General features: G+C 37.5%; 2 protein-coding genes across 3 annotated transcripts in view; one reads left to right on the top strand and one right to left on the bottom strand.

Moving 5' to 3' along the window:
• ATL1 (atlastin GTPase 1) overlaps positions 1 to 3592 on the bottom strand; it is a 139863-nt gene extending 136271 nt beyond the window's left edge. The window contains exon 1 of the mRNA XM_058293446.1: positions 3305 to 3592. The gene's annotated coding sequence lies outside the window, so the exon portion shown is untranslated. The remainder of the gene's footprint in view (positions 1 to 3304) is intronic.
• Positions 3593 to 3623: 31 nt separating this feature from the next.
• MAP4K5 (mitogen-activated protein kinase kinase kinase kinase 5) overlaps positions 3624 to 27078 on the top strand; it is a 160941-nt gene continuing 137486 nt past the window's right edge. For both annotated transcript variants that reach the window (XM_058293444.2, XM_058293445.2), the window contains exons 1-3: positions 3624 to 3777; positions 4017 to 4231; positions 23353 to 23410. In XM_058293444.2, the coding sequence (XP_058149427.1) occupies positions 4124 to 4231; positions 23353 to 23410 (166 nt within the window). In that variant the 5' untranslated portion in view covers positions 3624 to 3777; positions 4017 to 4123. The remainder of the gene's footprint in view (positions 3778 to 4016; positions 4232 to 23352; positions 23411 to 27078) is intronic.

Genomic DNA, 27078 nt, shown 5'->3' on the forward strand with positions numbered 1-27078 from the left:
GTGCTATGATGATCTTGAACATAAAATCTTTTGTAAACTAGAGAACCAATTGCAGCTGTTTCAGCAGCAAAGGTAACTGCTGCGATCCATTCAACGCTTATGCTGGAATTGGAAGTCAGATAGAGGGCTGGCGAGCATAACTGGAATAAAGGTGCCCAATTAAAAAAAAAATTCAGGCGGCAGACTTGGCCCAGTGGTTAGGGTGTCCATCTACCACATGGGAGGTCCGCGGTTCAAATCCCGGGCCTCTTTGACCCATGTGGAGTTGGCCCATGTGCAGTGCTGATGCGCGCAAGGAGTGCCCTGCCATGCTGGGGTGTCCCCGCGCAGGGGAGTCCCACGTGCAAGGAGTGCACCCTGTAAGGATAGCCGCCCAGCACGAAAGAAAGTGCAGCCTGCCCTGGAATGGTGCCGCACACACGGAGAGCTGACACAAAGATGATGCAACAAAAGAAACACAGATTCCCGTGCTGCTGACAACAACAGAAGCGGACAAAGAAGATGCAGCAAACAGACACAGAGAACAGACAACCGGGGGTGGGTGTGTGTGTGTGGGGGAGAGAAATAAATAAATCTTAAAAAAAATTTTAGTTCTGGCTACAGTTAGAATTTAAATTAGGGAAGCTGATTTGGCTCAACAGATGGAGCATCTGCCTACCACCCAGGAGGTCCAGGGGTTCAAACCCAGGGCCTCCTGACCCATATGGTGAGCTGGCCCATGCACAGTGCTGATGTGCTCTAGGAGTGCCCTGCCACACAGGGGTGTGCCCTGCATAGGGGAGCCCCATGTGCAAGGAGTGCTCCCCGTATGGAAAACCGCCCTGCGCAAAAAAAGTGCAGCCTGTCCAGGTGTGGCGCCGCACACATGGAGAGCTGACGCAGCAAGATGACCCAACAAAAAGAGACACAGATTCCCGGTGCCACTCACAAGGATACAAGTGGACACAGAAGAACATACAGCGAATGGAAACAGAGAACAGACAAGTGGGGGCGGGGAGAGGGGAGGGGGAAGAAGGGAAGAGAAATAAATAAATAAATCGTAAAAAAAAAAGAATTTAAATGAGAGGCCACAAATTACAATTAGCATTTTATTAAGGAACTTTAAAAGAAGGGAACAACAGTACAAAACAGAACAACAAACCATTATAGCTCGTAATAAAGATGAGGGTAAAAACTGGAAAATATTTACATGTCAGATATCATGAAAACACTAAGAATATACAATAATCAGGTTGGGATGAAGGGCCTATCTTGTCATATTTATTCTTATTCCATACTTTGGCATTATAAAATTGGGTAGTTTGTAAGAAACTCTTGTTTCTTACTATTGCTCACTTATAACCTTGAAACTATGTAGCTAATTGTTTAGGATATAAAACCAAATTTAATCATTGTATATATGACTTAGGGAAATTGAATTTGAATTTCTTTACCAACTATGAATATTTAACCCACCAGCTAAGACTTCACTGATCTTGTTATAATTAATTCAACCAGTATTTCAATTCCTTAGGATTCCTTGCATCAATTGTGGAACAAATAAAATAATGATTATAGCAGACACATTTTTTAACCTCACATAGAATCTTGACTTTTTCTGTGCTGTCCACCTCAATGTTGATGGTCAAAATATACAGATCTACCTTTATTAGCAGCATAAAATATCTGTACTCCTTGAGAGTCTTGTTGAAGCCTACGACCTCAAACTTTTTATTGCCTAATTCATATCAAATGCTGTATTTCAAGAATAACATACCTGAGGGATTTTCAGAGGATAGCTATCCTTATTTCAAACTGGGCATTCATGAGTTTCCACTTTATGAAGGAATGTGAGGTAAATTTTTCTGAAGTCACAGCATCAGGAAAAGACATACTTCTCTATTAATTGGCTTTTTTTTTTAACCTCAAAAACACTATAAAACCCTCTGCTTTGGCCAATTAGTTGCATTGTTATGGTATCCTGTTTCCTCTCCTTAATTTCTTGTCAGTTTCCTCATATATTTATTTTTAATTTGTGTCATGATTTGTGTTTTATGTATGCTGCCTCAAATTCTTTGTGGAATGATGCAGGTATAAATAATTAAAAATAAATAAATCTTTAAGCTATAGAAAGGATCAGTGCTTACAGGATCAGAGGGAAAAAATGAATCTTTAACAGTAAACAAGTACTAGGATACTAATAGAACATTTGAAAAGATTTTGAATCATTGAAGCCAAAAGTATGTGCCCACCAAAACGAATGCCAAGAAGCTTTCAAAGAAAGAACTGTTCAACAATTTTTTTTTCAATGCAGTAAACACATAGGCTTTGTCCATGGAGTATGTAAGTCTGGGCTTACTTATGTTCCCCAAATAAATGCCCTTTGTGCATGGATCACAAGAAAATACATATAGCCCTGTCCTGGTAAGGTGTGAATTTAAGTTCTATATGATACAGTTGATTACAATTATTAACAATAAGAATACATTACCCCCAGACCAAATGGCTGCTCAAAGCCACATGCCAACCTCTACAATTTGCTCTTTTGTGACTTTCCAGCTACAAAATGCAGTGGCAATTCTTATTTGGCTTTTCTTTTCAAGACCACTACTGGGCTTTAGAGATAATTTTGCCAGTATACATAAATCTGGCACTTTTATTTCCACCTTAACAACAAGACTGGAACTGAAAGCGCAAAACAGCTTGTGAAATATCAGCCAAATTATTTCCCGGAATTCCTGTTTAGATACTCCGTACATTGTTATTATTTTTAAATCTCTCAAAACTCTCATTCTAAAGGTAAAGAGCTTCATGAACAATTTCTTGGGAGTCACATGAAAACCTTATCCTCTTCAAGTTGCAGATGAGGACAATGAGATATTGCCAAATATGTCTCAGATCACATTCCTGGGGGAAGGGAAAGAGCCAGATCGAGGCTGTGATCCCTGACTTTGTTATAGCTTCTGCAGAACTCCAAATCCCACTAAAGGTGCAACATTCACGGTGAGGCACCGCGTACCCAACAGGGACAGACCACCGAGACTTCGTAGGATTTTAAACTTAGAAATGTCTCGGAAAAACTCAGTAAAAGACAGGTTGTGCAGGTATGCAGGACAGCCTTAAACAACTACCACTGGGAATGGTTTGCAAAACAGGAATGTGCAGTAAGGTGTGCCACAGCTTAGCAAAACTGGCATTCCCCCAACTCCTGCCCTCGTGCCCCACTGCCGGGTAATTTCTAGCTCAGTGTCTTCAACGTATCCTTTCCGTGTTGAACCTGAGGGCTGCTTCCCTTTCGCCTTCTACCCGTCATCCCTAAGTTTACCTGATAAATCTGGGGGCGGTTGGCGGAGGCCCGTCAGCCCACGAACGCCCAGGGAGATCCCTAATCTCGGAGAGTGGGCAGCGGAGCGGTGGCCAGGAAAAAGCGCCCCGGGATTGGGAGCGCGGAGGCGCCGCAGCGGCCCGGCCGGAAAGGTGTTGTACCCGGCTAAGGCCTCAGGGCGGCACTCTGGTCCCGCGGTCGGCTAGCTCGGGCGGGCCGCTCGGCGCGAACCACGCTGGCTGGGAACGTGTCTCCCGGTGACGCAGCCCCGGGTGGGGAACGTGGTGCGGCGGCAGCGGCGGTGACGGTACGCGCCTCCGCCGCCTGCGAGAGGACGCGCGGTGCGACGGGCGGGCGGCGGCGGCGCAAGACCCGGGGCGGCCGGCGGGAGTGGGGTAGGAGGGCGCGGGCGCCGGCGAAGAAGGTCTGGTCTGAGGCTCTGCGCTCAACAAAGAGCTGGGCCGCCCCCTCAGGTACGCAGCCGGCCTGGGGCTCCAGCGGGGCGGGAGGCCGGACCCGGCGGTTCGCGGCGCCTGGGAAGCAGGAAAGGCCGCGGCCGGAACGGAGCTGAGGGGCGCTGGGGACTCTTCCAGGCCCGTGTCTTCCCTGGGTCCCACTGGGGCGGAAGGGAAGGGGCCTGGGCCTTGGAGGCATGGGCCGCTCGGGGTCACTGCCCGCGCCGCCGACCCGCTTTCGCTCGTCTCTCGTGCAGGCGGAGCTGCGGGCAGAGGCTCCATGTTGGGAAGCGGAGCCGTTCGTCCTCGTTAGCGGGAATTGGGGCACCCGGGGTAGAGCCGGCGGGGCCCGGACCCTGCGAAGATGGAGGCCCCGCTGCGGCCCGCCGGGGACATCCTGAGGCGAAACCCGCAGCAGGACTTCGAGCTTGTCCAGAGGGTCGGTAGCGGCACCTACGGGGACGTCTATAAGGTGAGGCGGGCGGAATCCCGGACCGGAACCTCCTTCCTTTTTTTTTTTTTTTTTTTTTTTGCGGTCGACTAGGTCCCAGAGCAGGGCCACTTTCTGGCAAAGCATGGGGAGAAGGAAGGATGCTTTTATTCTTGCATTTTAGAGATGAAGCGGCCCGGGTCCCATTTACTCCGTTCAGAGCACCCTCGATTCATTGCTTGCTGTCAGCAGGCAGAACTAACCACACCTTTGCAGTCCTCTTTTGTACTTTTTTTTTTGTCTGTGGGTTTATTCATGATATTGAAGGGAGTTTGAGTCTGTTTATGGAGTAATACTTAGGATGTTGTCGTGTTAGCATGGAAAAATACTTAACGAAAGATAGTAGATAGGAAAGAATGTTGACTCGGAGATATTTTCTTTTTTAAAAAAAAAACTTAAAAATCTATGAGCTTGATTGAAACAACTACATACAAAACTTTTTATTTAAATTTTAACTGGGAGCAGTCTAATACTAGGTCACAGTGACGCGTGTACAAACATTATCCCGTGTAGGAAGATGCTTTTCTTGGTTTAATTATTTGTATCTGATTGATGATAAAAAGAAGATATAAAATTGCTGATTTTTTTTTCTTCATTAGTAGTTCCTCTCTTTGTGATTTGTAACATCCCATAACCAAGAGTGGGTGAGAGCTGGTGCCTTTTTGTGTTATTTGAGACACATGATGAGGGTGAGTTACTCACAGTTTAGGATTAAAAAAAAAAAAAAGTCATACAGAAGCAAACCCAGTTCCTTAAATCCATAGAGTTCTTGAAGGATGGAAAGGAAAGAGATTGTTTGAGATTGCCTCAGGCTTTTGTTCTCTGTTCTAAAAAGGGAGCTTTGATGCAACTCATGCGTTTTAAGGGAATTTTTCTTTGCCGTTTGTAACAGTTTTGTTTATTGGATTTAAGAATGATATAGATCAATATTCCATTATTCTAAACAACCAAACAGCGTTCTTGCACGCGGCTGAAATGGTTTTGTTTTCCTGTGGGTAATTAACCTAGTAGACTGGCCTGGGGTGTGTTGGTTCTTTTAGCACAAGTGGTAGTAGGAAGGAAAAAATGCCTTCTTTCTTCTACTTTCCTGTTTGTAATTTCATCCCTATTAAAAGTAAACAATTCAAGATAGTGTTATGACAGCTTCTAGCACTGTTTGATTCTACTGAAATGGACTTTAACTGGATGGACTTTTTACTCCTTTAGCAGACTATAAGTCCTCTGTATTAGGCACTGTACTAGATACTGGAGTTTAAATGTTCCAGCTCTTGCCTTCTGGATACCTTTGAATTCAAAGTGGATAATTATCACAGAATCCTCTTCTCCTTTGTTGGGAATTAGAGGTGGTTAACTCTTGTTTATCCAAGGGTTTGGGGAATTTTTTTTTTTTAATTGAAATTCCTATTTGCCTTCTAAATCCCATTTTTAGTTATCTTTGTCTTATGATTCACTGTGTATCAAGTTGATTTAGTTCATGTTAATAACATAATAGTGAAAATTCTCTCTCTACCGAAATATTCCATGAGGGCAGGGATTTTTCTGTTTTGTACACTACTTTACCTCTAACAGTGCCTAGAATTATGTCTAATATAGAGCAAGTACTTCCTCAAAATTTGATGAATGAATGAATGATTATCAGTAATTATCAGTATCACCTAGCTCTCTGACCATATGCTCTTGACAGCATAGCCCTAAATTAACATTTACTACTCTTTGTATTTCTATATGTCTATGATTAAATCTGCATATACATTTTCCTCGAAAATTTCAATTATTTACGATCTCTGGAAATGTATTTCTGGAAAACTATTTCGTAGTATATCCATTATCAATGATCTTAGTCCTGTAGAATTTTGCAATTCATATTTATACCTTACTTTACATAAAAACAAGTTACATTCAGCCTGTAGTGCTGATGTTTTAAATTAAGCTCAGGGCAATTAGAGTTATTTTGGTATTTATTACTGTATTTCTAAAGAGCTGAAATCCTAGAAAGTTTTAGAGGTTTTTCAATCGGTGATATAAATTAATAAAATAATTACAGTGAAGAACTATGAAGGTAAATTAATCACTGTTCTAGTTGGATGGTATCCTCACTTTATTTACACCTGGGTGCCTAATGAAACAGAACCTTCAAAAGGACTAAAACATTGAGATTCTTTTGTGAATTATTTTTCTGTTCTTAAAAAAACCTGCAGATCTTCTGTGAAGCTTCACTTTTTCCTGAGAACCCCCAAAAGCGGAGAGTTCAGTATTACATTGGCTGTTTCCCGGTTGACTGAGGAGGACGGATATAAAGATTCTTTTAGATAAGTGGGCTAAATCGTTGAGGGTGAGAGCAGGAAATGGTAGAAGGGAACAAAAGCATAAAAGAACAAAGGAATGTAGTGGATGATGGATGAGGAAAACTTCAGCTAGGGAAATTTTATTTGATTACTGTAAATTTTTAAATTTGCTAACAGGAAGGTTGTCTTGTATCTCTACTGCCTACTGTTCCTCAGTAATCTGAAACAATCGAAGTGTCATACAGTTCACTGTCAACATTAGTGCAAGATAGTGTAGTCATTATTCAAATATTTGTACCAAAATTGTTTCCAGCCTAGATACCAGAGAAGTATGATATATTTAGCTCCAGAAAGACAGTGACAAGTCTCCTGCTTATTATTGTACAGTAGCAGACACATAAGTGCTCAATAAGTATTTGTTGAATGACATTACTTGTAGAAAATTACTTGGAGATTAACATTGTTAATAATTTAGTATAATTTCAGGCTCTTTTCTAACTTTTTTATAAACCTTTATGTTTATTATGGGATTATGATGTATCTCTTTTTACATTTGACTGAATGGCCAGCATTTTCCAGGGCAATTAATTATTCTTCAAAAATACCATTTTTAAAAAGTCTGTTGAATGAATCTTCATTTAGTTAATCATTCTAAATTTCATATGTGCTATTTCTCATTTAAAAATTTTTTTGCAATTATAAATATTGGTATGATTTTTGTAGAAATCTTTATCATATAGTCTTATTTCCTTGGGTTCTTCTGGATGCTGTGTGAACTAGGTCTTTTATAGTGAGTCTCTCCTTTATATGTGCCCTCCCCTTTTTTCCTGCCCAAGCTAAGAGTCATAATTTTCAAATGGCTTTAGGCACTTCAGTGCATATCCCAGGATCCTATTGTGTAGAGGCAAAACCTGATACAGCACAACACTTCTGTAAGTGTTCATTAATTCAGGAAATGTGCTAACTATGTGTAAGAGTATGGGGATGCAAACATGAGAAAAAGAAAAAGTACACCATAAATGAGCAATGTATGATTATGCAGGAAAACAGACATGTACACACTCAATTTGGTAAGTATCATAGTAGAAGAGAAGCCATATGGAATCAAAAAGGAAGAAATGCCCAGTTCTGTCTTTATTGGGAATGGGGGATAAGAAGAAAGAAAGGAGAGGGAACTGTGACTTGGACCAGGGAAGATTCACAGAGTTGGGAACATTAACTGGATTTTAAGAGGATGCAGATGGTTTCCAGAAGAACAAGATGGAGAAAGATATTCCAGGCTTTAGGAATAGTATGTGCATGGACATGATGAGTTTTGAGGGGTTTCCATTTGCATTCCAGATTCAGTATGACCAAGCCTGGCAGAAATATCATAGATAGAGAACACAGGCTATATTCTGACAAAAAAGGGCCAGATAATGGACCTTGTATGTCATGTCACTGAATATGGACATTTTCCTGTAGACTTAAGAAATACTTTAGGATGGACTCTCTGGTGATATAGAGGATAGATTGGATAAAGTGACTGGAAATATAGACCTACTTTTAAGTAATCCATTTAGAGTTTTTTCAAGCCTAAATTTAGACATTGGTACAGGAAATAAATGGAAGGGATGGATTTGAGACATGTTTAGCAGATGATCAAAAATACTTAAAAGATGGGGGGTGGTGAGGTAGGGAAGGTAATTAATAGCATTTAGAATTTCTTTTCTTGGGTGACTGACTATATTGGTTTGAGTTAGGAAACACCAAATTTGTAGGTTTTGAATCTTGTGTTTGATTTTGGAGATATGGTATGGCATAGGTAGATGTTTCTGTCAGGTAGCCAGAAATGTACCTCTGGCCTTGGTAGATCTGAAGTGGGAATACAGGTTTGGGGGTCATCACCACTTTATGGAATGGTAGCTGTGAAGTATAGGTGAGGTCCCTCAAGGAGAGTTTGTAGGAGAGTTGAGGATAGGCTATGATGGTCTTGGGGAGGGGGTGGCAGAAGAAAAAAAATAGATTGAAGGTGTCTGAGAATAAATAGAGAGTTATGGGGAAGTTCTTATCATAGAAACCAAGAGTTCATCTCTATTATATCCTGCCTCCATTTCTTTTTTTTTTTAAACTCTCTACTCTGGTTGCAATGAAGAGAATAATTGATCTTCCAAAAAGTATAAATCGAAAGTTTTGTGTCACTTTCGCTTTTTTCCCCTTGTCCTTAGAATAAAGTCTTTAGAATAACTTACTTTTTAAGGCCCTATCTGTCCCAATTCTAGCCATACTGAACCTCTTTCAGTGCCTCATATGCATTCTACTCTATGTCCTTCACGTTTTTGCAGATACTATTTTTGTTTCCTAGAATATTCTGTCTCTTGCCCTTCATCTGCCTATCTGCTCTTTGGGTCTTTGTTTAAGCATTGCATCTTCAGAGAGGACTTTATTTTTGTCCCTTAGATTAGGTATTTTTTTGTTTTAAGATTTATTTTTTATTTATCCCTCCCCCCCCCCATCTGCTCTCTGTGTCCATTTGCCATGTGTTCTTCTGTGTCTGCTTGTATTCTCATTAGGTGGCTATGAGAACCAATCCTGGGACCTTCTGGAGTGGGAGAGAGGTGATCATTCTCTTGCTTCACCTCAGCTCCCTGATCGGCTACATCTCTTATTATCTCTTCTCTGTGTCTCTTTTTATCACACCATCTTGCTGCGTCAGTGCTCCATGTGGGCCAGCTCTCCTCTCCTGTGTGGGGCAGTACTTTGCGCAGGCCAGAACTCCATATGGGCGGGCTCGCCACATGAACCAGCTTTACCTTCACCAGGAGGTCCTGAGCATCGAACCCTGGACCTCCTATATGGTAGACTGGAGCCCAGTTGCTTGAGCCACATCCACTTCCCAGATTAGGTCTTATCTATCTGTTTTCTTAGCTCTTTGTACCATTCTTGTCATGATACCCCTCACTTAATATTGTTGCTAGAAAAATCAGGGCCTACTGAATGAGTTAAGCTACATAGTTCCTGGCACACAGTATATGCTCAATAAATGTCAAGGAGTAATCAACATAATGGCCTTGAAAGTAAGAAAGGGAAAGGGCTAATTAAGAGCAGAAGAGTCAAGTGTGAATGGTTAGTGAGGAAGTAGAGGGAATTTAGGCTACTCCTTGAAACAACTTAGTTGTGAAGGGAAAAAGAAATGAGGCACATTAATATTTATTTCCCTATTTTTCTTTTTTTTCCTTCCTTTGGAACTGAATGATTACAGCTTTAAATTACCATGCCAAGTGGCCAAGAGGTTTGCTGAGTTTAGAGAAGAAATTTCAAGGAATTTGTTAGCGAAGGATAGCTAGAGAAAGAATTTGAGAGGAATTGATCATTTAGAAAGAGATAAAAGGCAGAAATTTAGGGTGACTTGACAGGAACTGGGGTAAAGCCTCCTTTCCCCTCTCTCGTTCATCCTTTTTCTTATATCTGAAGTAGAGTCACTTGTATTGATTCCCAGGCCCAGTTGTTCCCCTGTGAACTTGATTAGAGTGAGACATATTCTTTTTTTTTAAAGATTAAAATAAAAATTTATTTCTCTCCCCTCCCCCCCGCCATTTGTCTGCTTTCTGTGTCCATTCGCTGTGTGTTCTGTGTCCACTTGTATTCTTGTCAGCAGCTCCAGGAATCTGTATCTCTTTTTGTTGCGTCATCTTGCTGCATCAGTTCTCTTTGTGTACTGTGCCACTTCTGGGCAGGCTGCACTTTTTTCGCACGGGGCGGCTCTCATTATGGGGCGCGCTCCTTGCCCATGGGTCTCCCCTACGTGGGGGACACCCCTGTGTGGCACGACACTCCTTGCGTGCATCAGCTCTGCACATGGGCCAGCTCACCACATGGGTCAGGAGGCCCTGGGTTTGAACTCTGGACCTCCCATGTGGTAGGCAGACACTCTGTCAGTTGGGCCAAATCCACTTACCCTAGGGGGAGACATATTGATGAATGGGGAGCGGAGATGGAGAAGTGGGATGACAGGGAACAAAGGAGTAGTCAGTATTCAACAATTTTTGTTGTTGATGTGAGGTACTGGGGCTTGAACCCAGGACCTCATATGTGGGAAGCCAGTGCTCAACCACCGAGTCACTGAGTTGGTTTTTTTGTTTGTTTTGCTTGGTTTTTTGTTTTTTAAGAGGCACTAGGACTCGAACCTGGGCCCTCCCATGTGGGAAGCAGGGGCTCAACCACTTGAGACATACCCACTCCCCAACAAACAATTAGAGAGGGCCTCTTAAGGGCCAGACACAGTTTTTTTTTGTTTTGTTTTTTTAAAGATTTATTTATGTATTTATTTCTCTCCCCTTCCCCCCCACCCCGGTTGTCTGTTCTCTGTGTCTATTTGCTGCATCTTCTTTGTCCGCTTCTGTTGTTGTCAGCGGCACAGGAATCTATGTTTTCTTTCTGTTGTGTCATCTTGTTGTGTCAGCTCTCTGTGTGTGCGGCACCACTCCTGAGCAGGCTGCACTTTCTTTCGCACTGGGCGGCTCTCCTTACAGGGTGCACTCCTTGCGCGTGGGGCTTCCCTACGCGGGGACACTGCTGCGTGGCAGGGCACTCCTTGCGTGCATCAGCACTGTGCATGGGCCAGCTCCACACGGCAGACACAGTTTTGGGGCCTTGGGATACATCTGTGTCTCATCCTTGGAACAAAGACTCCTGTCCTTGCAGAACTTGTGTTCTAGTGGAGGAAAGAAAAACAATAAATGTAACAATAAATAAATATATCATGTAATTTATTAGAAAAACAACTGAAGATATGGAGAAAAGAAAAGCTTGAACATTAAGGGGGACCAGGAATATCAGGGTGGGATAGGGGAGGCAGGTTGGGGAATTATATAAATATGGTCGGGTAGGCCTCGTTGAGGAGGTTAGATTTGAGCAAAGACTTACTTGAAGGAGGTGAGGGAGTTAGCCAAGTAGATATCTGGGTAATCAGAGAAAGTCTTAACTATCTCTCTATCTGATTGAATCACCTGAACTTGTCTCTGCAGCTAAATTGTGAACTTGGGTCCAGGAATTAGAACTTAGGCACAAACGTTGTCAAAGCTCATTGACTGATGCAGGACTACAGATCATTGTGGCTTTTAATTAGTTACAGCATTTGGGTGTGGGCTCCTGATTCCTGTGTCATTTTTTAAAGTATGGTTTTTGGTTGAGATGCCTAATTGGCCCTAAATCTGAAGGTGCTATGGAATGAATGTATAGGTTGCTTGTTGTTTCTCTGACATTTGGTATCATAATATCACATGCTTTATTATTTCTTTGATGTATGATAGTTTGTGTGGATATACTGTCCTTTCTGGGACTCAGTTGTCTCCCATTAAGACTTCATGTTAGGTGTGTGAGAGAGGGAATAACTTGGAAAAATAGGTTAACAACAGAATATAAGAGATAAAGGAATGTGCTTCAAAAATCTTGTTTTATATTTTTATATATATATTTTATTTTCTTATTTTATATTTTATATTTGACTAATGGATATCTAATTAAAATTTGTTTAATTAGATATTAGGTTAAGTAGCATAAGGTTACTGTGGAAATAAAACGTGTTTTATTAGCACTAAGTGTTAATAGTAACTCTTAACACTTAGTGCTACTATCGTGGATTTTTACTATTTTATAAGTCATCTGGTTAAATTCTTATTTAATATTTATATTTCTTACTGTTTGTGACTGCCTGTAAAAAAAACAAAACAAAACGTGGTTCTGATAGTAGATATGAAACTCTGGACCATAACTGGGGACAAATTATTTTAAAACTCCTTTCTACTTTCATACGAATGTTTTGAAAGTACTTTCAACTAAGTGAAGCTAGGTATAAAACAATCACTGGTGCAGATTTATAAATGGTATTTCCAAAGTTGACTTGCGTAGATACAGCCTCAATCTTGGGTTGATAATTTATATAATATTCTAGTTCTTATTTACATAAGCTCAGCATTTTCACTTTAACCAGTTTCCAGTGTTTTTGATGAAACCAAATGGGATAGAATGCAAGTTGACTAAGAGATTTTTTTTTTACTTTTGCTTTCAAAATTTAAAAAGGTTTCACTTCTAAATTTTAAATTATGGTTACAGACCAAATTCACAGGAAGAGAAATATGAAGCCTATTAACAAGTGATACTTGTGTTTTTGGGGCTTCATTGTCAGTTCAAGAACTTAGTCCAAGATTAGATAAATTGGAGCAGGCACTTGCACTTGGCCGTATTGGATTGCTTTGAGTATTTGTATGTTTTATGGTGTTATTAGAAAGCTATTGCACTCCAGTTATTTGAATTACTATTTAAGTTAAAGAGAGTGCATACCTCCCCAAAAATGGCAAGATGAGTTTAGGCCTATTGTAACTCTGTTAAACCTCATCAATTCTTGCAGAGATTTTTGAAAAGATTATGTGGGAAGCCAGGCTGGGTCTATCTTTGGAGGTGTTTGGGCCCATGGTGAGTCATACCAGCTCCCACCTTCCAACATTTTTATAAAAATGAAATTGGATTAAAGTGACTAAGTGACTAATGTTTTTATAGCCCCTTCACAGTCAGTATGTTACTTGTTTCTCATAACAATACTATGAGATAGATGGGGACAGATGATATTATTGTCTTCATTTTGGAAGAAATTTTAGAAGATTTACAAGAAAATTTCTTCTCCAGGAAGAAATTTATTGTTTACCCTCGATCTTACTGTTAATACATGGCACTGTGAGGACTTGAATCCAGATCTTGTGACTCCACAGTCTTTGTTTTTTTCTGCTTTATTATGCTGCCATTAGAGGCAGAGGACCAAATCTTTTAATTCACCACAGTATGCTCAGGACTTAACACATGGACTAAAACGTAGTAAGCTCTGTTCAGACTGTGACCAGATGGTCAGATGAAGCTTCGCAGCCTCACTCCTCTGCTAAGTGGTAAGCAATTTTATGGACAGATTGTATGGGCACCTCAGCTTCAGGTCTCAGCACCAGTTTTCAGAGGCACATCTTCCTGGTTTCCTGGACCCTGTTCATAACTCACGTTTGCTAGCCCAGGCTTGATTTGCCTTTACTATTGGATGTCCTTGCTGATAGCCACCCTACCATGCAGAAAACTAAAAGCAAAAATTTCTTTTTCTTGGTTGTTGGACAACCTTCCTGCTGTGCTTTTCCTGCCCTCATTTTGTTGGGACTTTAGATTTGTAGTTATTGTTACCTAGATTAATGGAGTCCTTTAGACTAGGTTCTATAATGCCATATAAATGAAAATAAACAGAATGCTAAATATTTCAGACAGCATAGCCTTTTGTAGCACTAGATAGTTAATTCTGTTTGCCTCTGTCTAATTGAAGGTGAACAGGTCTGCCTGAGAATGACTATCTTTGTCTCATGAACTACTATTTTTCATGCACATGTACCCCCTTTTTTTGGGTACTCTTTGCAAATCAGAAAGAATCCAGTGTGCGCTTACCTTAATATATTTTAAAAGATGACTTTTGGTGAATTATTAATAACTTTTGCATTTTAAGCTTTTTAGCTCATATTTGTAGTAGGTGGTAGAGATGTTTGAGTCCCTGATCCTAGAATTATTTCTTCGGTGACATAGATCCATGGGTAGGACTTGCCTTCCTATCTTTGCTTCTTGCTTTTTCTTCAGCAGAGATAGTCTTCTTTTTATTTTTAAAATATCTTTTTAAGTAATGCATGTTCATTGGAAAACTATGATACAGGAAAAAGTGAAAAATTACCTTTATCTCCCCAAGAGGTATTGTTTTGTATGTCTTTTGTAACTTGTTTCATTCATATTGACATCTACATCAATCACATATTCTTATTTGATGATGTCATTTTTTTCATTAAAAATATATATAAAATTTTTTTCATATCAGTAAACATATGCATCACTTTAATATTTCCGTTTTGTTTCTTTATATAGTTGTACAAATTTTAACAGTTGTTGAGCAAGCATATTGTTGCCGGCATTTCTCTATTTATAAACAACGCTGTGATCAATATCTTTGAACTAATTCTTTGCACACATCCGTAATTTTTTCTTTAATTTCTAGAATTAAATTTCCTAAGTAATTTTAAAATTTCAGTTTTGGCATTATTCTCCAAAAGCAGTTGCACCTATAAATAGTGGTTGAGAGTTTACATCTTCCCTGTCTCTTTTAATATAAGCCGACATCCTTCCCCTTCCTTCCACTTCCTTCGCCATCAGACCCCTAGATACTATAGTTCAGTTTACTCTTCTGGAAGGCACTCCCCTTTTAATAAAACCAGTTTGTTTTAGGAAAGGGTTAGGAAAGTCTTTTCAGAGACAAGTCTGTATCTCATATACTGGGGAGAAGGCTTTAGTGTGTCCTGAGATACAGGTCATGCAGACAGATGGTCAGTCTCCTAATGGGAGATGCCTCAGGCTCTGAGTTTGTCTGCCTGATAGTGGGGGAAGGAAATCTTGCAGCACAGCCTTTTTTCGTGGCACAGGAGCTTCAATCCAGACCTGTGTGAGACTTGCTTAAAGAAATCAGTTTGGTAATAACTCACTCTACAAAAATTAAGGACCTTGGGAGCTGGATATATGTCACAGTACATATACCCCCTCCTCCTTGATAAATTGTCATTTAACCTCTTATTTAAAAGGAATCTATTATGTTTAGAAGCTGTGGGTTCTCTTTTTAGCGTTTTAATTGCTAAATTAAGTAAACTTTCCTTTATTGGTCTAAAATCCATCTCATTGAAATTCATCCAGGGCAGGTATAAATATTTTATTCATCTTTGTCTTTCCTTGCTGTCTCCTCTCCAGTACTACTACCCTCATGCCTAAAGTGCCTGATGTATCAGAGGTGCTCAGTGAATAAATGTTTAATTAATGGATGACTACTCTTTATTTTAGATTTTTATGTGAAGAGTGTGCTATAAGTGCTCCCCTTTCCATATTTTGTTACCAAATTTTGATGATATTATTGGAACTGGTTTCCTTGGTATTTATGCAACAATTTTTTTGTCTTTTTTTAAAAAATGTAACAATTTTTATGGTATGTAACATATGTAAGTGTGTATAACCTCCTTTTTTTCCAAAAGGATGTGTACAAAAAGTAAAATGAAGCCTTTACTTTGCTCTAGTCAGAGGATAAAATATTACATTCAGTGTTGGATATAAAACTTTTAACATATATATATATATTTTTTTTTTTTTTAAAGATTTATTTATTTATTTAATTTTCCCCCCTCCCCTGGTTGTCTGTTCTTGGTGTCTATTTGCTGTGTCTTGTTTCTTTGTCCGCTTCTGTTGTCGTCAGCGGCACGGGAAGTGTGGGCGGCGCCATTCTTGGGCAGGCTGCTCTTTCTTTTCGTGCTGGGAGGCTTTCCTCATGGGCGCACTCCTTGCGCGTGGGGCTCCCCCATGCGGGGGACACCCTTGCGTGGCACGGCACTCCTTGTGCGCATCAGCGCTGCGCATGGCCAGCTCCACACGGGTCAAGGAGGCCCGGGGTTTGAACCGCGGACCTCCCATGTGGTAGACGGACGCCCTAACCACTGGGCCAAAGTCCGTTTCCCACATATATTTTTAAAGTTAAGAAATAATCATAACTATGGATATTTGAAAAAAGTTACCTGTAATATCACAAATTGTAACATAATGATATAACCATTAACATTTTTGTGGGACATCAAACTTTTGAACATATAGTCAAAGTAAATAGTAAGCAGGATAGTGGGAAGTGTCTGAAGTCGATATGAGAGGTCAAAGAAATTAAAGTCAGCCATAGGTACAAAGAAATATATTCTGTATTTTATCTGAGCAGGTTTACAGTTGGAACCTAGGCACCTGCATAATAATGTTGAAATATAAATGGTTTAATTAGGAAGATGAGCATTTAAAAATTTGGGTGCATCTGGAAAACTCAGGGTAGCTTTTTACTATGAATTAAAAATCTAAGGAGTGTTGAAGTTAAAATACTTCTGTGGTAGTAAATTGACTTGGAAGTAGGAATTAAGGGATTAAAGGGGAACTACATTGACAATGAGAATACAAACTTAACTGGAAACGTTCTTTTATGATTTTATGATGACATTGATTCTATTTGTCAGGAGTTTATCTTTTTCCACTTAGTAATTTCAGTTCTTAATTAATAAGAGTTCAGTAAGAGCTATACTACCCTATAATATTTTATTAGACTTCTGGGTGTTTAGTATATTCTCTTAAGTGAATTGTAAAGTGTACTAAAGGCTTACTGAAATGAATAGGAATCTAAAGGTGTTTAGATCCTTTTTTGTATAGGTGCTGTGTTTTTAAAAACACATAATGCAGATACTTCAAATTTTTGTCTGTTAAAGTTGTAAAAAAAAAAAAGTCTTGAGCATATCACATTTAACTTGGAGAGAAATATTGCTTTCTAAAAACCCAGTATTATGTATGACTCTTGGATTATAGTGTGAAATTGTATAGTTAAGTTTCTGCAAGATCTCTGTAATAAATTGAATCTGTAAAGTCTCTGTTTAGAAGATATTTTTTTCTGAAAGCCTCTTTGCCTTTTATTATAAAAGAGCCTGGTACGACTTTCTGTCTCAAAAGTCCAGCTGGAAAATTACAGAGTATGAAGTTGCCCAACGGTTCTTTATTTGTAGAGAACATAACTGTGTCTTCAGAATGGAGACTGACATTTAAGTAGTTAGTTATCCAATATGTTTTATATTCTTTTCTTTATTTTTTATTTCTATATTTACATACATGGTATTTTGGCTTCTGCATGGTATAGCTGAAATTTTTAAAATGCCATCTTTATTTTTATGTGGTTCTGTGATTGTTCAAATCCTCCTTGATGTGTTTCTTTCTGAGCACCTCTGAATCTCTGAAAAAAAAATCAAGTTGTCTTTGGTCCGTGTGTCTTGAGTTTGGTTCTGTTAAATTGAAGCACCATATTTATCTTGATTCTAAACATAAAAATTGTTTTATAAATGTGTTCAAAAGTATATGTGTTGGGGAGCGGATATGACTCAAGCTGTTGAGCGCCTTCCTCCTATATGGGAGGCCCTGGATTTGATTTCCAGTGCCTCCTGAAAAAACAAAAACAACAAACAAAACAAACAAAAAACCAACTCAAGTAAGCTGATGTGGCGCAGTGGTTGAGTGCCAGCTTCCCAGGTATAAGGTCCCGACCCCCAGTACCTTAAAAAAAAAAGTGTATGTTTTTAAGAACCCACCTAATTGAAAGTCTGGGAGGATATACTCTAAGCTACTAACAGTTACCATGTGGGAAGATTAGGAAGGAGAGGGACTGTCATTATTTATTTAAGTACTTTATGTTATTTGAATTTTTAAAATAACAAAATATTTTATGGTAATTTTTTACAAATAAAAATTTTTTCTCTGAAGTGTTTAATTTATTGTAATTAAAAAATAAAAATGAATCAACATAAATGAAAAGAAGACCATTTTAAAAGAGCATATTGTCAGTTTCATAACTCTTCCTAGTTATAGAGGATTTATTTTCTTTTGTTATTTTTGAAGAAAAGATAGTAATAAATTTCTGTCAATCATATTTATCCATTCAACAAATTTATGTGACATCTCCCATATGATGAGTGCTAAGACAAAACACCTAATCCAACTTTGGGATTTCAGACAGGATATCCTGCAGTAGGTGATAATTAAACTGAATCTTGAAGGACAAGTCCCATTTAACCGGGAAAAGGAGATGGGGAGGATGGAAGTAGAAGGAGAATATACCAGAATGAGGGTGGTGTTTTCAAACTAGAGACCTAGTCATTTGCTTCTGACTAATCTAATTGAAACCAGAATTGTTCCAGACTCAAAGAGGAGCATATTAAGATCTTTTCACATTTTTGGTACTTGTTTGATAATATGTAATTGGAAAGTATAGACTTTTTTTGGATTCTTGTAAATTGCAGAATGCCTTGCCCTCATTCCTGTTCTACTTGAAAAACTGGAATAATGAATAGCCTGAAGATATTTTGTTATTAGAGATGCAAGCATTTATCTGTCACATGAGTTAAATATTATATTCTTTACCTGTACTTTAGAACCTTGAATGGGTCTGTATATCTTCATAATCTTCATAGTAAAGTTTTACTTTTTAAAAGTGTTAAGTGTTTTCTTAAACTGCCTCTAATAGTACCTATATTAGCTTGGTGCAAAAGGAATTGCAGTTTCAGACCATAAATTTTAAACCATTATAACTAGACTCAAACACATCTTTATTTATCAAAATAGGAACCATTACAATCAACACATTTTGCCCATAAGAATAAGTTTGTTTATTCCTGTAGCTTGAAAATCCATGCTTGGGGATTCGATGACTCTTGGAAAGCATTTTTTGCATCCTTCTGGTTGTGAAAGCATTTTCCCTGCAAAAAGTTGTTGAGATGCTTAAGAAATGGTAGTCAGTTGGCCAGAGGTTAGGTGAACATGGCAGATGAAGCAAAACTTCATAACCCAATTCCTTCAACTTTGGAGCATTGGCTGTGTGATTTGTGGTCGGGTGTTGTGGAGAATTGTGCCCTTTCTTTTGACCAATGCCGGCTGCAGGCGTTGCAGTTTTTGGTGCATCTCATTGATTTGCTGAGCATACTTCTCAGATGTAATAGTTTTTCTCTGGGATTCAGAAAGCTGTAGTGGTTCAAAACAGCAGCAGAACACCAAACAGTGACCGTGACCTTTATTTGGTGCATGTTTGGCCTTGGGAAGTACTTTGGGGCTTCTTCTCGGTCCACCACTGAGTTGGTAGTTGGTGGTTGTTGTATAAAATCCACTTTTTATTGCACGTCACAATCCAATTGAGAAGTGGTTCATTGTTGCGTAGAATACAAGAAGATGACACTTGAAAACCACAATTTTTTTGGCTCAGGCACCCACTTATCAAGCCTTTTCACCTTTCCAGTTTGTTTCAAATGCTGAATGACAGTAGAATAGTCAACCTTGAGTTCTTTGGCAACTTCTTATGTAGTAATAAGAGGATCAGCTTCAGTGCTTGCTCTCAATTGGTTGTTGTGAACTTCAATGGCTGGCCCCTATGTTCCTCATCTTCAAGGCTCTTGTCTCCTTTTGCAAAACTTCTTGAACTACCACTGTACTGACATTCATATATACCTATATGGCCAAATGCGTTAGGTTGGGAGTTGTCTCCACTGCTTTCGACCCACTTTGAACCAATAAGAAAATCACTCGAATTTGCTTTTTGTCTAATATCATTTCCATAGTCAAAAATAAATATAAAATAGCAAGTTTATTTTAGCAAAAAAATAAAGTGAGAAATGCACATTAAAATGATGTATAACATAACCACATTTATTTAAGAATATTCCAATATCAAATGGCAAATTTCACAATACAAAACTGCAATTACTTTTGCACCAACCTAGTATTATTTTCTTAGGCCATGTCTTGTCCCTTATACTTAAATCTTTCTTCCCATTGTATAAACTTCCATTCTATGTCCATAGATGCTTTTCTGTTTTCTGTAGGATTTTGGTGAGATTTTTAAAATGATCACTTTAGGGACTAGAAAAAGAGGAACAGTAGTGGAAAAGAAGTGGATATTTTTGCTAGATTATGATATGAGGGTTGAAAAAAAATTAATTGTCTTGTTATTTGATCTTTATCCCAATCCTAAAAGTTGTATTTTAAATATAATGGAACTTTTTTTCAGAATACTTAAAATAATCAATAATATAAACCTTGGATCAAATTTAGCTCCAAAATTTTTCTTTGGACTTTAAATTTCTCATTGTTACAATGTATTGCATTAAGTATCATAATAGGGAATAATTTAATGAAAAAGATTAGTGTATTACTTTCATATTGAACATCTGTATTTGAGTTTTACCATTGAGATCTGTGAAATATTATGCAATGAATACTTTTCTCTAGTACTTATTGCATTTAAAGAAGGGGAAATAATGACACTGAGACACCAACAAGAGGGTTCTCTTATACCAAAAGTTTTCATTGACATCTGAAACCTCCACATCAGAATTCAGTTCCTGAGTTCTGGCTTCCCTACCATCATATGGACCTTGGGCAAGTCATTTAACTTACTGAGCCGTCTTTCAGTGTTTAAATAAATAGAATTAAAAAGGTATATGAACGTTCTTGCAAACTGTACAGCATTAAAATATAATTGTCATTATTATGGAATTTGTCTTCCAACACACATTTTATAATCCACTGGAGATCAGTTACCAATGCTTATTCTTTAAACCTCTGGCCATGTTTTCTCTTGACCAGAGTCTCACTAGCATTTGAAAGGTTGAGTTGTGGGCGGCCTAAATCTATAGGTGTGTGTATATATATATATATATATGTGTGTGTGTGTGTATCTTTCTGTATCCCAAGGGAGATTAAAAAGCTGAAAAAACCTGAGGCTTTGTAAGGATTTCATTGTCTCAGGACAAGAAAATGAGAGTAGGAATGGTGTGAGACTTCTAGCTGATCTCTGTTCCTGTTTTTCTGAAAGTGATCGTGGTTGGCGGGAGTGGTAGCCTCGGTGATAGGGTCTTAACATTGTCTATTCTCTTTTCCTGAGACTTTCCTTAACTCTGTTCACCATAATAGTTGATGAAAATGTTAATTTCTCATCACAAAGTATTTGAGACTTCTGCTGTAGAAATTAAAGTATCCCTTCTATGGCTCTTTTTGCCTACATTTTTTGACTTTCTCTTCCTTGCCCATTTTCTCATCTTCTTTCCTCTGTTAATGTGATTTAGCTAATCTCATAAATTAGAGTGATCATAAATACTTCCTATTTTATTATATGCTTCTTATTTTTCAAGGCTATAAGTATGAAAGTTGACATTTGAATCTGATATAGTAAGTGAATGATGTTGTAAATTATTCATTTAGATTTCTACATATGGTGTGCTATAGGGTGCAGTGAAGAACACCTACATTAACTGTGAGAATATAGTGGCACAACACTTTTAAACTGTTTTATCAGTATGTTAGTTTGCTAGGCTGCGGAAATGCAATGTGCCAGAAATGGGTTATCTTTTACAATAGGGATTTATTATCTTAAAAGTTTACAGTTTCAAGGCTGAGAAAAATGTCCACATCAAGGCATTATCAGGCGATATTTTCATTCCCAAAGACTGGTTTCTAGAGATGCTGAACTCTTCTGTCATTATGGCAAGGAATATGGCAGTCTACTGGGCTCTCCCTTCTCTTCCAGGTTTCATTGCTTTCAATTTCTGGCTTCTGGGGCTTTCTCAGGTTCTGTGGGTTCCTCTCTGTGTTCATCCCATTATAAAGGACTCCAGTAAGAGGATTAAGATCCACCCCTGCCATGCCTTAATTGATGTAACCTAATCAAAAGGCCCTTAACTGAAGTAACCTATTCAAAAGGTCCCACCCACAATAGGTTCACACCAACAGGAATGGATCAATTTTAAGAATATAATCTGGGATCCATGCAGTCTTAAACTATCACACGCAATATGTGTGATAAGTTTATATTCATATCCTTTGACCTAGTAATTCTATATCTGAGAATTTATTCGAAAGAAATACCTTAAGTAATGAAAAGACTATGTGTAACATCCCATCCTTAATATCTGGCATGAGGCATTTGAACCAGTCATAAAAAATGATGTATGGCACAGGAAAGTATGTAATTTAAAAAGCAGATTAGGGAAGTGGCTGTGGCTCAAGTAATTGAGCTCTCATGTACCATATGGAGGACCTGGGTTTGATCCCCGGGACCTCCTGGTTAAAATATATATATATATATAAAGCAGAGTAAAAATTTTGCTCCCATAATAGATCTTGGCAGATATAGATCTAACATCCAAGATGGATGAGAATGTAAATTTGCACAGTTTTTTGAGTGTAATATGGCAATATATCCATTTGAATTTGTATGCCTTTTAACCTAACAATTATATGTCTAGGATTTGCCTTATTTATAAAATCTGTGTTAAAATGTTTGCAGTGATATTATTTGTTGTGTAGTAATTATAATAAGTTTGCCCATCATATTTTGATAAATGTTAAATAGTTCCTCTTCTAGGAATTTATCGGATCAAGGCTGTGTGTAGACATAAAGCAAAGATATATTTATTCCTCTTTCTTTAATTGCCAAATAATATAAAAATCCTATAAGTCCAACAACATTGGATTGGTTAAATAAACTATATACCCAATCTGAAAAGTTAGGCATTACTACAAATAGTGTTGTAGAAGACTGTACTGTCATCATTGTCTTCTACACACACACAGGGAAGATAGAAGCATATACACTAAAATGTTTAGTATTTTTCTCTAGGTAGTAAGATACTGATGATACTTTTTTAGTTTTCCTTTTATAACCTAGGATTATGTTTGTAATATAAGTTAGAGCCATGACTTTTTAAAAAAATTTATTTAAAAAAACAAAACAAAACCCAAATATAAAGAAAAGACTTGAAGTACCCCGACATGTTAAAAACAGTAGCTGTTTTTGAGTGGTAGGACTAAATGTGATTTTTCTTTTTTTTTTTTTTTTTTTAGTTTTGTTTCTTTTCTATGTTTTTCTTATTGGGGAAGCTGTGGCTTAACAGAACAATCATGCATAAAATACAGTAGTCCCATATACCACCCTATTATTAATAAATTGCATTGATGTGGAACACTTGTTACAATTGGTGATGGCACATTTTTATCATTGTGTACTCCATATTTTTCTTTAATGAAATAATGAATATTTTTATTATTGGAAGTAAAGATTTTTTTTTAGCTTTGTTAAAAGCATCATTGATGAGCACCTAATTAACATAGTACCAAGAAATTTTTGTAAAATTAACAAACTTTTAAAAATTTCATTTCTGTTTCCATTTTTAGGCCAGAAATGTACATACAGGAGAGTTGGCTGCAGTAAAAATTATCAAATTGGAACCTGGTATGTATTATTAAAACCCTCAAGATGACTTTTGGATAATTTTTTGGTACGGTTCATAAATAAATGACTTAAAGGCAGTTTCCATATATCTTTCCTTATTTCCAAAAGACATCTTTATATGTGCTGTCAGGGCAGTAGAATATCTTCAGTTTGTTTATATTAAATTCCATAAGAGGTTGTTCAAGTTTCATTTGCTGTGATAGGTTTGTTGCTAAATAATATTTGAAACGTACACATTCAGAAATTGGAAGAGTCATTGAGTGGCAATGTTAATTTCCTTTTTTAGATTATAGTGAAATATTAGAACCTGAGTTTTAGCCTTAATGAGATTTGCTTATGGAAATTTTCAGTAATTTTTTTTTCAGGAGCAGGGGGAGGACAGATTTGTTTGGGTGGTTAAGAATCTGTGAATTCCAGAGAGATAAAGTAGGAATAATGGTTGACTTATATAAATTTGGTTATTTGTTCTTAGCCTAATCCTAATGGTTTATTTTATTAACATCTCAGCGTGGCAGAAGACTGTTTTAAAATATACTGAATAATTTGCTCCGAGAATAAGACAGCTATAATGCAGGGGTTCTTAACAAGGGGACAATGAGCTTGAATTTAGTTTAAAAAATATTATTCTTGTGGAGATGTGTTGGTGCAGGTGTGACATATTTATTAAATAATACACAGTATAGTGTGAACTTAGTCAGGGGTCCGTGGTTTTCACCTGACTGGCAAAGGGTCTGTGGAACAAAAAAAAAGTTAAGAACCACTGCTATAAAGCCTGAAAATATTTTATAATTTTATTATCCTGAAAGTTGCTACTGAGACCAGCACTAGTTTTTGACCCGATGGATATTTGCCTATTTGGTGGTGTATTCATTTGCTTGGTCATTAATTTAGACATGCAGAGTAATTGTGTATCCATAGTTATATCAAACAGTTTCTTAATTTGAGCAGTTAAAATTTTTGGCATTTCAAATACATTATCTTGATCATTATGTATGATTCATTAGAGAGATGGTATTACTGAGGTGTTTTATGCTGGTAAACTTTAAGAATATGCTTACAGGTATGACACAGTATCCTTTTTTCAGATAGAAACTGTTATAATGCATTTTCAGAGTCCTCTTATTAAATTAAGCTCCACAATTAAGTATAGAATGATCTCTAAAATGTCACTAACACAAACAGAAGGGAATGTAACAGAACTATGCAAGCATTTGCCTCTACTAGAGGAGTCATTTCAACAAAATTAAAGTTAAGTTTAAGGGATGGTTTACTGATATTCTATTCATGATCTATTGTGATTAGTAATCGAAGAAAATGTGGCATTGGTGTGGAGAAAGTGGCTGTGGTGGCTGCTGTGTGTGGGGAATGGGAGGAAGAGATGAGATGTGGAGGCGTTTTCAGGACTCGGAGTTGTCCTGGGTGATGCTGCAGGGACAGTTACCGGACATTGTATGTCCTCCCATGACCCACTGGATGGAACGTGGGAGTGTGGGCTATGATGTGGACCATTGACCATTGAGGTACAGCGGTGCTCTGAGATGTATTCACCAAATCCAATTAATGTCTCATGGTGATGGAGGAGATTGTTGCTGTGGTGAGAGAAGTGGGGTAAAGGGGGTGGGAGGTATATGGGGACCTAATATTTTTTGAATGTAATATTAAAAAAATAAAGACAAAAAAAAAGGGATGGTTATGGTCAAGATAATGGGCTGGGATCTTAGAAGGAGTGTTGTCTATTCCTTCTCTGCCTTCACTGAGTGCACTGGGCTTGGACTTAACTGGCTTAATGGTAAGACTTCCTTTTTATTATAGTCCATATAATGAATTAATTAGTATTTTAAAAAATCTTACAGTTCTGAGTTCTCAAGTTGTATTTTGGAATTAACGTTGGGTGGTAATTCAGTAAAAAAAGGAAAAATATATTGTGTATGTGATATTAGTTAACATATACAGATCAGTTGCTGGAACTGTAAATTAAGAGCCTTTGAAAAATTGGAATTTCTCATGCCTTGCTTTGTGAAAGCTACTGGTTTTAATGTTAGAGGACACTCATATATAAACATTGAGTAATATTTAAACTCTTCCCTAAAATTAGCATAACAGTAAATGCTTGAGATGTTATTTCAGTGTTTGAGCCTCTTCTTATGTTTTGCCCTAATTTTTATCAGATATTTGTCTTTTATTATTGATTTTTAAATGCTTTCTGCATTTTGAGAAAGTGACTCTACATATGTTTTAAAAAGTTTTCTTCAATTAGTGTTCTGTATTTACTCTCTGTTTTTGATACTTTTCCATGTGAAAGTATTTTTTTGTCTTAGATAAATTTACCAGTCCTTCTTTCTCTTTTCTTGTCTCCCCTATACTTAGGCTTTTTCTACTAGACAATTATAAATATTTTACTGTAATTCCCTATATTTTCCCTCCCTCCCCGCCCCCCAACATTTAAATGTTTGTTCTGTCAGGACCTATTTTGTCCCAGAGGGGTGAAGGATTGCTTTTCAAAACCATGTACTACAGATTCTGTCTCTTACCCACTGGTTTGAAAAACCTTGGTTTTCATAAACTAAATTTCCTTGTTAAGCATGGGTTTTGTATTCTATTCCACCTCCCCACCCCAATTCAGTACTATCTTGTTTCTGATAACTATACTTTTTCATTGCATGTCATAATCTTCATTGCTTTACTTTTTCAGATATGTTTCCTTAATGTTCTCATAATTTATATTCAGGAGACCTTTAAAATCATTTTTATCAAAGAGGGAAAAAGGACCACTGTGAGATTAATATGGAAAGATTTGTTTGGCATTTTGACAATAGTGAAGTTTTTTTTTTTCTTATTTAGGCCTTTAGAAAAGCTTTATAAATTTTTTCCTAATAAATCTTTGTAGTTATGGTGTTTCTTGCTATTGTGAATGGGATGTTTCTTTTTCTTGTACTCTTTCTGGTTGATAATTGTTCAGATTTATGAAAGTCATTTAAGAATTCATGTTGTTTTTGATAGTTTCAGACTTTTAAATTATTTTTGTAACTGTAATCGTAAACATGATAATTTTGGCTCTGGCTTTTCTAATTTTGGGATAATGCTTCTAATGTTTAATCATTAAGCATGATGCTTGGGTGTTGGTGGTGGGTCATATTTTTGTTATTTATTGTTATTTATTGGACTTACGCATCAGGGATATAAATGTTGAATTCTATCAAATAGTTTTAATATCTGTCATAATGTCATGCTTTTTTATTTTTATTTATGAACATAATGAACTTTATTAATGGATTTCTAAATACTGAAACATTCTTAGATTTCTACTATAAACTTTGCTTAGCCATAGTATAATTTTTTAAAAATGCCCTGATAATTGCTAAGAATTAATTTTACATTCATATTCATAAGTGTTAATGGCCAATAATTATCTTTTTGGTGTCAGTGTTATCCTATCTTTGTAAACAAATAAAAAATGGGACACTTTATACAGCATAAGAACTATTTTAAGGGCTCACTTCTGAAATTCAGGCCTTTTTTTAAAAAATACAGTTCCTTAGCAGATTTTTCCAGTTCTTCTGTAGTTATTATTCTGTGTTTTCTGTTTCTTCTGGAATTGAGTTTGGATTTTTTGTATTCTCCCAGAAAAGCATTTGTTTGCAGTATAAGTATACCCATACATTTTGTGT

The sequence above is a fragment of the Dasypus novemcinctus genome, chromosome 3 (assembly GCF_030445035.2).
Source record: "Dasypus novemcinctus isolate mDasNov1 chromosome 3, mDasNov1.1.hap2, whole genome shotgun sequence".
In the NCBI taxonomy this organism is placed as follows: Eukaryota; Metazoa; Chordata; class Mammalia; order Cingulata; family Dasypodidae; genus Dasypus; species Dasypus novemcinctus.